We start from the raw sequence: 12,201 nt of genomic DNA, 5'->3' as shown, positions 1-12,201 counted from the left end.
TAACTTCTAAATCCACAAAGATAATGATCAGAGAAAAAAATAACAATTGTGAAAGCCAAAAAGCATGAAAGACTTAGAAAGTCCATAGAAAACTAAAACCTCATAGAGGAGACAATGTACCCAATTTGCCCTAAAGAATCCAAGACAGGCAAATTGGCAGCAGCATGTTCTTCTGAAGGTGAGGTAGAAAATAGAAATATTAGTTGAAAATCTATTTAGGAAACATTTATATCCCTTCCCCCACTGCAGACAGCCAGCTTATCCTTTTTGTGCCAGAAGACCAGAAGGTTATTGTCTAGAAAAGGTGAAATGGAGGGATTCTGAATTGGGAAGGTGGAGACACAGCAGGCAGAGTTGAGGGGAGGTACTGAAAACAGAGATTAAGTAAAAAAATCTGTCTATCAAGTAATGAGACTCACCAGCCTCCTTCCCACATTTGGCTCCCAAATACTGGCAGCCAGACCTCTAGGCAGAAGACTGGAAGATTTTTTTTTCCTGGGGAACATGACTAGCTCAATAGAAAAGACTGCAAATACTGACAGTCGCAGGTACTTGAATGAAACCTCATAGCTGGAGCACCAGGCAATGATGCCAACAATTGACAAGCCTCACCAGCACACAGTTCACTCTTAAATAGGAACAGAGAATCAAGAATCACTAGTTATTGGAAGAAAGCCTTTGTGAAAGATAATACCCATAGTACAAAAACAAACAAAGGAAGTTAGAGGAAATAGACCATGCAAGGAAGTGAATGAAATTTCAAAAAAACTTACTAGTATTCTCAGGATAGAGAACCTATTGCATCCTTAAAATAAGAACAAGTTACTATAAAAAAGAGTTCTTATAAATTAAAAAACTGTGATGACATAGATTAACTCCATAGAAGTAATAGAAGATAAAACTTATGAAACCTATAAAAACAAAAAGAAAAGATGAAAGAAGAAAGGATAATTAGAAAAGTCAGTCCTATGGGCCTAACATCTGAAAATTTGGAGTGTGAGAAAGAAGGAACAAAGGAGAAATGAGAAATTTTCAAAGAAATAATTTAAGATACTTCATCAGTACTGGAAGACAAGTTTTTTCTGATTAAAAGGGTTTTCTGAGTGAGCATATGAATAAAAATGACTCATCTTAAGACGCATCCTTGGGAAATTTTAGAATGCTAAGGGCAAAGGGAAATCTTAAATTTTCCAGGGAGCAAAAAAATTAAATTTTTTGTTTCAAACAAAGTCAAGAGTCATAATGGTATAAATTCTCTCACCATTTACAATGGAAGCTAGAAGATTATGGATTCTATAATGTATACTACAGAGCAGCGCCTTTAAAATTCTGAGAGAAAATGATTTCTAGCACAGAATCCTATCCTATGTATTTTCCAGCAAGCTACTAATGTACATGTTTTGAACTTAGAAACCCAGGTGATTTGTTTGTTAACATTTTAAGAAACAGGTTGTAATCTTATATATGAGGTAAATGCTTATTGATCTGCATATTGCCTTAATTTACACATGAGAAAATAAGTTTGTGCATTTAATAAGCATGCATAAATTCCTAAGTATCTAATTTATATTGTGCAGATAGATATAAAGATAAATAAGTCTACCTTAGATTGTTAGTCTTGGAACCAGGCATAAAAAGAATTACTGTAATATAAGTATTAAACTAGGTATAACAAAGTGATGCGACAGCATAGAAAAATGGCAGCTAATTATGCAGCAGAAACTTAACAACAGCTCTTCATACTGAATGTAAGGAATGCTTGGGCAAGGGCACTCCATACTCTGGGAAGAGTAAGAAGCTATGTAGCTTTTCTCACAGGAGTCAGCAGGCCAGGGTGCCATGGGGACTGGGAGGAAACAAAAAAGAAATAGGGATGTTAGACCTTTTAGTAGGAAACTTCCTGTGTCATTTCTGATAAGTTGAAACTTGGATGGTGACTGTGGAAGTTTCTAAGAGGAGCAGCATAACAAGATTTGTGTTTTAGAAATAGACCAAAGTGAAACTGTTGCAAGGAGATTAGTAAGGAAGTAAAGGTTTCAATTTAACACAGGTGCTAGAGCAGAGTATAATATGAGTGAAAGATGATTCGAGAAGATTTGGCTAGATAGTGATTAATTGGGAGTGGTAGAGTATCTCCATTTACATTCAGTAGACATCTTGGTCATAACCTACAAAGAAAACTCTTTTCACAGGATTCTTAATATTTCAGAACAAGGTAGTACAAGATCAATGAAAGTAAGTTTTGGGGCAGAAGGTTTATTCATTCTTATGTACTAGATCTCCTTTCGATCATCTCTTCAGGGAAATCAGTCCAATAATTACTCCTGTCCAGGAGACTCCTGTCTCCTGCCTTGCTACTATCTTCTTCTTTACTGGATCAGTCCCATTAGTCAGGTATACTCTAGGTCTCCATCTAAACAAGAAATACCTTTCTTGATTCCTCTAATCTCACCAATCCATTTCCTTATCCACTTAAGGTACAACTCCTTAGAATGATCTCCATTCATATTCTCTACTTCATCTCTTCCCCTTCTCTCCTGAACTCACCTCACTCTTTGATCACTGCACACTGCCCCTTGTCAAGATTACTAGTTACCCCCATATTGCTGAATCCTGTCAGCTCTCCATCCTCATTGTTAACCTAGCATTCACATAGTTAATCACTCCTGCCTTTTTAACACTTTCTTTACTCTGGCTTCTGGGACCTGACTCTTCTCCTTCCCACTGGCTGTTCTTTCTCTTGCTGGTTCTTCCCCTAACCACTAAATAATGTTCAGCTCCAGATGGCTTCTTTCCCTGACCTTCCTCCTTAGTAAATATCTCATCCACTTTTGTGACTTTATATACCATCTGCTTACTGAAGGCTCCAAAATTAATATCATTAGCCTGAATTCCTTCCCTGAACAACATATGCATTCATCAAATTATCTACCTGAGGTTTTTATTTGGGTGACTAATAGACATCTCAAACTTAACAGCTTTAAAGCTGATAACCTTCCCCTAATCTGTTTTCCTGTAAAAGTCTATCAACTCTGCTTTCAAAATACACTCATACCATAAGATAGAATGCGTCATTTCTATCCTCAAAAACTAATCCATGACTCTCATCTCAGAGTACAATTGGGGTGTGCTTCCCAGAGTGTACAGGTTCTCCATGACCTGGTCTTTTTGCTATCTTGCCAGTCTTACCTGCTGACTTTCCCTGCTCACTCTGTTCTACTATACTTCTGCCTAGCTTACTACTACCTAGCCCACCACATGATGTTCACTCTACCTGCAGCACTCTTATCCCAAATACTTGCATGGCTTTATCTCCTTCCTTTAGGGCTCTGTGCAAATGTCACCTTATCAATAATGTCTTCCTCACCAACTTGTATAAAATATTATTTATTTAATTCTGCTGGATACTCCCTGTCCCCCTTACCATGCTTTTAACTTACTCTATAGCATTTCATACCAATTGACATATTTGTCTGTTTCCTTCCACTAGAATATAATCTCTGTGTTTTCATTTTGTTCCCATTATATCCTCCAGCCAAAACAGTGTCTAGCACGCATAGTAGGAACTCATTAACTATTTGACGGCTAGGGGCTCCTGGGTGGCTCAGTTGGTTAAGCATCTAACTCTTGATCTCAGCTCAGGTCTTAAACTCACGGTCATGAGTTCAAGCCCCATGTTGGGCTCCGCAGTCAGTGGCTCTACATGCAGTGGAGTATGGAGCCCACTTTTAAAAAATATAAAAAATAAAAATATTTGATGGCCAGATGACTGAATAAATCCGTTCGAGAGCAATTTCAAATTCCAGGGATTCAGGTTTGGGTAAAAGAAAGTATGGGGTTTTCAACAAAATATCAAATATAAGGAAGAACATGTATGTTAGGAAAGGTGATAAATTTTAGACATGTTGAGTTTGAGATGAATGTGAAACATCAAGGTAGAGGTATATGGTACTATATGAACTTCTAAGTGTAAAAATAACCTAGGGGAAAGTCAGGTATGAAGATACAGATTAATATTTTTATTGTTAGATAGATGATAATTTAAGCAATGGAAGTGACTCATATCACCCAGGAAAAACATCTAAGGAAGAAGTCCAAGTTTAGAGATGGGAAAGAGGAAAAACCAGCAAAAAAGAAACAGAGGGACAATAATGGTGTAGGTATTAATGGTGAGAATTTTAAGGAAAGAAGTCAACTGCCAGAGGTCAGGTGGAATGAGTTTACACATGAAGCTGTGTGTGTAGGCATTTGGGAGGTCATTAGCAACTTTGTTGAGAACAATTTCTGTAGAACCATGGTAGAAATGAGAGTTCAATAAGCAGAAACTGAGGAAGTGAAAATAGCTAGTTTAGATTACCTGTTTGGGAAGATTGGCCATGAAGGATAGATCACAATGAGTATTGGCTTGAAGAAGAGATAAGGCTAAGAAAAAAGTGTTTCACGGATGGGCATGGCTTTCTGGCTTAATGAAAGGAGCACTAAAAAAAGGTATAAATAGGTGGTAGAAAGAGAAAGGAGGGACATGGAATAATAATTCAGAGAGTGGGACTCCTGAGGAGCCAGTTATTATGTGGGGTCAAGAATACAGGTGAGGGTGTTAACCTGAGAAGACGACAGATATTTCTCTGGTTAGGGAGTACTGTGATAGATAGAACTAGAAGAGACAAACCAGAGGATCCAGGTTTGACAGACTTTTCTGTTACATGAAGTAAGTGGTAAAGGCTGGAAGTCAGTGTGTGAGAAATGGTTACAGACTTGAAAAGTGTGGTATTGTTTTGGATGGCAAACATAATGAAATGCAAAACAGTTGCCAGAGTAGGATTGCCATATGGCAGCTGAGATTTACAAAATATATATATATATATATATATATATGCATATATATATATATATATATTCCAATATATATATTCCTATATATATATATATTCCAAAACATTTACATATGTGTACATTTATTGGTAAATAACCAAACTTAAATATTTTCTCCTCATTGTAGCACAACTGAGGAACGGCAAGAAATACAGAATCCAAATTTCACTGCACCTGGTCAAGAATTTTTGCCTAAATCTCATTTTTATGAACACCTGGCTTCAGAAAAATCTTCAAGTAATTTATCAGTTTCACGGCAACCATTTTGTATGGTTCCTGCCACAGGAAATGAAAAAAGGAGACACTTGATTGCTCCAGGCAAACCAGTGAAAGTCTTTGTCCCACCTTTTAAAACTAAATCACATTTTCACAGAGATGAGCAGTGCATTAGCAAGAATACTAAATTGGAAAAAAACAAACAAAACTCCAAAGACATAGATGAACTTGGCTCTGGTGATAGTGAAAAAAATATTAATGACAGTGGAATCCATCAGCTTAAGAAAAATAACTCCAATCAAGCAGCAACTATAATATTCACAAAGAATGAAAAAGAACCTTTAGGTATTGTGTAAAAATTTGTGTTGACACATTTTTGCCCTCCAGTTAGATGTTTCTCGTATTTAAATAATGCTTTGAGGATTTGACCCCTTTTATGATGATTAATAATTTCAGAACCTTTTTTAATGGCCTTTCGATTTTTCCTAAGTCCAAAGACTAGATTTAAAGTATTCTAATGTTTTTCAAAGGTAACTACTTGTGGACTTTCTTATTTAAAAAAAAAAAAAAAAAAGGAATTAGACAAACAATCTAAGACTGTTATTACTGTAATATATATTTAAAAAGCTACTAATTTTTTTCAAATTTGAAATAAAAATAATATATCTATTGTATATAAGTTGAAACTATGCTTTTAGCAAATTATCCCTGAAAATTAGAACAAATTAATATATATGGCTTTATAAATCAAAAGTTGTGCTTTTTAAATGTTACATGGAGGTTTAATTTTTGCTAACTTATTCTTTAATAGATTTAATTACAAATCTTCAGAACGCCAGAGATATACAGGATATGCGGATTAAAAAGAAACAAAGGCAGCATATTTTTCCACAGCCAGGTAGTCTGTATCTTGCAAAAACCTCCACTTTGCCTAGAATCTCTCTGAGAGAAGCAGTAGAAGGCCGAGTCCCCTCTGCATGTTCTCATAAACAGGTATGCTTTTGTCCACAATGCTACTAACTTTTATAGTCGAGTATAATTTCATTTTATTAACTAGTATCTCCAAAATGTTTTGTTCAAAGAAAGAATAGACTGGGATCCCTGGGTGGCTCAACGGTTTGGTGCCTGCCTTTGGCCCAGGGTATAATCCTGGAGTCCTGAGATTGAGTCCCATATCGGGCTTCTTGCATGGAGCCTGATTCTCTCTCTGCCTGTGTCTCTGCCTCTCTCTGTCTCTCTCTCTGTCTCTCATGAATAAATGAATAAAATCTTAAAAAAGAAAGAATAGACAAATATGGAAATGGATGAATGAAATCATTTTGTTTCCTAATCAACCCATAGTGATAGCCTTCCTCTCTGCTATCTTATCCTACCAAAGTGATATGTGCTCCAAAATTGCTATTCCTCTTCCCCCTTCAAAACATACTCATTTTATTACTATAGTGCTCTCAGGTGGTAAAAGAAAATAGTCTACTTGAATTTAAAGTGTGAATAACTTATAGTCCTGAATCCATTAAGACCTAGTGACATTTTTTAAAAAGGATTCTTATTAAGACTGCTATCTAGTTAGAACTTTAGGCAATGGAGAGGTGAACATAATATTGATAAAATTAACAGATAACATTTATTGAGTAGTTTTTATGCACTTGTCACTCTTCTGAGCCCTGTGCCTGCCCTGGTTGGATCTCACTTAATCTTCACAAGCATCTAAAGGAAAGGCATCATCATTTTGTCCACTGTTTGCAGATGAGAGAACAGAAGCACAGTGAGGGTTAAGTAACTGCCCCAATGGCACTTAACTAGTAAGTTTTCCTCTACTGGCCACAGTTCCAGAGCAAGGAATATGAGTCCAGAATCACATCTGAACAAAGGAAAAGATACTTTGGGGTGAGGCATACTGGGGTAGAAGTAGGCCAGGCTTGTGTACAAATCTGACTTCCTGAAGTCAGATCCCCTAAAATACTGATGCTTTTTACTGTTTTTCCCCTTCTGAATTTTTTAGCTTAAGAGATTTTATAAAATATTACTTTTTTGTCCCCAGAATGACTTCCTATCCTATGGCAGCTGTAGCAGGAGGCATATGTACAAGGGGAATAAAAAGGGTGCAGCAAACCCTTGAATGTAGTAGGAGTCATTTATATTACATTAAAATGTTTAGCTTCTAGTAAGTTAAATATTTTGATGGTGAATATTTTAATATTTAAATGAAAATTTTGGGTAAATTCAATTTTGATTTATTATACTTGTGTTTATTCTATGAAACATGTGCTTTTTGTTTTTCATTTATTATTAAATTTTTCTATCATTTACTTTGTGCAGCTCTATATGTATGGTGTTTCCAAACATTGTGTAAAAATAAACAGCAAAAATGCAGAGTCTTTTCAGTTTCATGCTCAGGATTATTTTGGTAAGGAAGGCCTATGGTCTGGAGAAGGAATACAATTGGCTGATGGTGGATGGCTCATACCCTCCAATGATGGAAAGATTGGAAAAGAAGAATTTTATAGGTACTCTCTGCCAAAAGTGATTGTGTTAACTTTTCTGTATTCTACAATCTCTGTCTTTTTTTTACTTACCTCTCTAAAACTTATTAAATTGGCTCAAAATCAAATTCTCATACAGTGAATTATTTTAAGCACATTACGGTTCACCTGACATTCTATTGTAATCGTTTGAAAAGTGAATTATGGTTTGTCCATAATGTTCTTAAATTGAGACCCTTTTCATATGTGTTTATAAAATAAAGTTTGATAAGAAAAGTTTAAGTGGACCTACTGTAGATACACACAAACACACACGTTCTATTCTTTCATTGTATAGTTCAGTAAATATGAAATACAAATACTAGAAGCTAAGCAGAAATATTCAAGTGTCAAATAATAATAAAACCAAATAACTAATAAATTTTAATAAATTTTACTGTCCTAAAATATCAACAACTTAGAAACTGAATAACCTCTTATAGTTATAATGCTTTTACAAAGATTATTTAAAATTTTTGCTAACAGAGATGAAATTACCATGCCAAGTGCTAGACATAAGAAACCTATTTTTAATGCTCTTATTTTTTTTAATTTCTATATATCTTTCCAAAATTTATAGTTTGGAGAAAGTGGGAAGACACTTTTCTTGAGACTCTTTTTAAATATTTTATTTATTTATTAATGAAAGACACAGAGAAAGGCAGAGACATAAGCAGAGGGGGAAGCAGGCTCCAGGCAAGGAGCCTGATGTGGGACTCAATCCTGAGATTGTAGGATCACGCCCTGAGCCAGGGGCAGGTGCTCAATCACTGAGCCACCCACGCGTCCCGAGACTATTGTTATGTTTTTGGAATATTTTAAGACAGGAATGTTATTTACACCTTGTACTTGTCTCCCATAAATATCTGCTATCAATTCTAGTTGGAAAAGTACACTAAACAGTTGTATTAAGTATATATTATACTTGCATAGTATAGAAGTTAAGGGTAATTATCCTGTTATCAGGTGAGCATGGTTCATAATATTGACTTTTGAAGCTTAAGTTGTTTTTTGAATATTCAACATATTTATTGAGGACCTACTATGTGCCAGATAACTCTTCTAGGTACTCGGAATAACAAAAGAAAACAAAATCTCTGCCCTTTTCTGATAAGTCAAACTAATGTTTTTAGAGGGGTCTGAGGTGGAGAAGGAAAGTTTTTAAAAGAAATAAGTAAATTGTATAATATATTAGAAGATGATGAATACTATAAAGATAAATATGGAAAGGGCATAGGGAGAATTGGGTGAGGAAAGGTTCAGTTTTAAAATAGGCTAAGTAAAAAAATAAAAATAAAAAAAATAAAAAAATAAAATAGACTAAGTAGTCAGGAGTCTTCCCTGAAGCCCTGACATTTGGTCAGTGTCCTGAAGGAGGGCAAGGGAATGAGTATAGAACTATGCAAGGAAAGCATCATTGACTGTAAGCAGGAAGCATGCTTATTTGGGAAACAGGAAGAAAGTGAGTGTAGCTGGAGCAGAATGAGCAGAAGAGTAGTAGCAGAGAAAGTAGAGAGATGAGACCTTACAGACCTTTGTAAGAAGCTTGGCTTTAACTCTGATTAACCATTTTTGCCCTGAGTAAGAATGTTTAAAGTAGAGGAATGACATGATCTGCCTTGTTTTTGAAAGAATAACTCTGGCTGCTGCTGAGATTAAACTGTTTGGAGGAACAATGATGGAAGCAGAGAGACCAGTTAGGAAACTGCTGAGGTTAAGTTTGTGAGATGTGGCTGCTTGGGCAAAGGAGGTAGTAGTGGAGTTGATGAAAAGCAGTTGGATTCTGGGTATAATTTGAAGGTGGCACCATCAGGATTTGCTCAAGGATTGGATGAGGAATGTAAGAGAAAAGTAGAGTAAGAATATCTCCAAAGATTGTGGTATTAGTGGCTATAAGGGTACATTTACCATGTATGGAGAATTGAGAAGATCAGAGATAAAAAAAAAAAAAAAAAAAAGAGAAGATCAGAGATAGAAGAGAAAGGGAGTGTCCAGTTGGGGTTTTTTTTTTTTGTTTTTTTGTTTTTTTTTTAAGTACACAGGGCTTGAACTCACAACCCTGAGATCAAGACCTGAGCCAAGATCAAGAATTGGACACTTAACCGACTGAGCCACCCAGGTACCCCCACATGGGATATTTGAAGCTTGAGATATTAGTAGACATCCAAGGGGAGATGTTGAGTAGGCAATTGGATATGCAAGTCTGGAATTTAGATGTGAAGTATGTGCCAAAGAAATCATTTTCATAGTTTTCAGCATGTAGATGGAAATTAAAGTTATGAAAGAGAGACTAAGAAAGAGCAACCTGGAAGTTAGAAATAAATGTCCAAGAATGTGGTATGTTGCAAGCCAAGTGAGGACAGAACTCAGGGAATAAAGAATGACCAGGTGTCAGTTGCTGCTGGTAAGTAAGAGGAAGACTGAGAATTAACCATGGATTTAGTGATGTAGAGGTCAATATTAGTCTTTTTTTTTTTTTTAATTTTTATTTTATGATAGTCACAGAGAGAGAGAGAGAGAGAGAGAGAGAGGCAGAGACACAGGCAGAGGGAGAAGCAGGCTCCATGCACCGGGAGCCCGATGTGGGATTCGATCCCGGGTCTCCAGGATCGCGCCCTGGGCCAAAGGCAGGCAGGCGCCAAACCGCTGCGCCACCCAGGGATCCCTCAATATTAGTCTTAATGAAAATAAGTCAGTAAATTGGTGGGGTGAGAAAGGCAGTATCTGAAGAAGGAAGTAGGAATAAAGGGTGTTAGTTTTGTTGTGTTTATTTAAGGAAGAAAAAAACCCTATTTTTTATACTGATGGAAATTGTTCAGTAGAAAAGAAAGAAATTGATAATGGGGAGAGAGAGGAGGCGTTTCCTAGATTGAGGTTTCTGACTAGACAAGAAAGAGTGGGAACTAGTATACAAATGGCAATAGGAAAAAAACAAAAAAAAACAAATGGCAATAGGGGGCAAAGATGAAAGGTTCAGATGCTGGTGGTGGGTTGATGGATATGAGGGTAGAAGCTTCTGGAAATTTTCTTATTTGTTTCCCTAGTACTCAAAGTGGGAATGGGAAAGGAAGAAGAGATAGGGATTTGAACAGAGAGAGGAAGATCTTTAAAAATCACTAGGACTAGAGAAGGATGTTCTTAGGTGATTTTTAAAAACAATCTCTTTTAAGAAAAATAATCTAGGGCAGCCTTGGTGGCGCAGCAGTTTAGCGCCGCCTGCAGCCTGGGGCGTGATCCTGGAGACCCAGGATCGAGTCCTGCGTTGGGCTCCCTGCATGGAGCCTGCTTCTCCCTCTGCCTGTGTCTCTGATCTCTCTCTCTGTCTCTAATAAATAAATAAAATCTTTAAAAAAAAAAAAAAAAAGAAGAAGAAGAAGAAAGAAAGAAAAATAATCTAGGGGTGCCTGGATCGCTCAGTCAGTTAAGCATCTCCCTTTGGCTCAGGTCATGATCCCAGGATCCTGAGATTGAGCCACACATTGGGCCCCCTGCTCAGTGAGGAATCTGCTTTTCCTTCTCCCTCTGCCCCTCCCACAACTTGTGCTTGTACCCTCTCATTCTCTCTCTCTCTCAAATAAATAAATAAAAGTCTTTTTTTTTTTTTTTTTTTTTTTTTTTTTTAATTTTTAAAAAGAAAAATAGGGCAGCTGGGGTGGATCAGCGGTTTAGCGCCGCCTTTAGCCCAGGGCCTGATCCTGGAGACCTGGGATCGAGTTCCACATCAGGCTCCCTGCATGGAGCCTGCTTCTCCCTCTGCCTGTGTCTCTGCCTCTTTCTCTCCCTATGTCTCTTATGAATAAATAAATAAAATCTTTAAAAAAGAAAAAGAAAAATAATACATGATTATTTCAAATTAAAGATCTCCTTTTCCAGGTGAAGTCAGTGTTTTGACTTATATGTTAATTTTGTTAGTATATTTTGATGCGTATCAAATCATTTTCTAAATTATATTACTTATATGCTAACTCATAAAAACTTACTGAATGGTCTTGTACAGTGTAGTGTTTGTGCAAAGAATAGTCATGGTTATTGAATTCAGTATCATCTTATGTGGTTTTTTTATATTGTTCTACCTTTATTTGTTCAGGGCTCTGTGTGACACCCCAGGTGTGGATCCAAATTGTATTTCTAGAGTTTGGGTATATAATCACTATAGATGGATTATATGGAAATTGGCAGCCATGGAATTTGCCTTTCCTAAGGAATTTGCTAATAGGTGTCTAAGTCCAGAAAGAGTGCTTCTTCAACTAAAATACAGGCAAGTTTTATGTATTACATTATATAATCACATACTGTAATAAGGTTTAGACTTTTGTGCTGTCTGTGGCTTCTACATCATAGAAGGTAGGTACACGAGCCAGTTGTCAGTGACAGTCGCCATCCCTCACTGTCCTCACATCCCTGACTGGTACACAGTAGTTCTTTTGTCATCCTCCAGCCTCTTTAAGAGAATTCACACATTCCTACACCTCTTACCTCACCCTCCCTTAACCTCTCAGCATGTGAGAAGAATATGGTTTACTAATTTGATCCATTTTTCAGGGATTGCTAATAAACTATTTTTGTATCTGGGGAGTTTTAATATTTAATT

The 12,201-nt window shown here is 36.5% G+C and overlaps 1 protein-coding gene across 1 annotated transcript in view; it reads left to right on the top strand.

Annotated features, from left to right (window-relative positions):
• BRCA2 (BRCA2 DNA repair associated) overlaps positions 1-12,201 on the top strand; it is a 63,601-nt gene that overhangs the window by 31,553 nt on the left and 19,847 nt on the right. Inside the window, 4 exon segments of the mRNA NM_001006653.4 lie at positions 5,000-5,433; positions 5,900-6,081; positions 7,408-7,595; positions 11,698-11,868. Coding sequence (NP_001006654.2) covers positions 5,000-5,433; positions 5,900-6,081; positions 7,408-7,595; positions 11,698-11,868 — 975 coding nt within the window.

Source organism: Canis lupus, chromosome 25, assembly GCF_011100685.1.
Source record: "Canis lupus familiaris isolate Mischka breed German Shepherd chromosome 25, alternate assembly UU_Cfam_GSD_1.0, whole genome shotgun sequence".
Taxonomy (NCBI): domain Eukaryota; kingdom Metazoa; phylum Chordata; class Mammalia; order Carnivora; family Canidae; genus Canis; species Canis lupus.
This window is presented reverse-complemented; position numbering and strand designations above follow the sequence as displayed.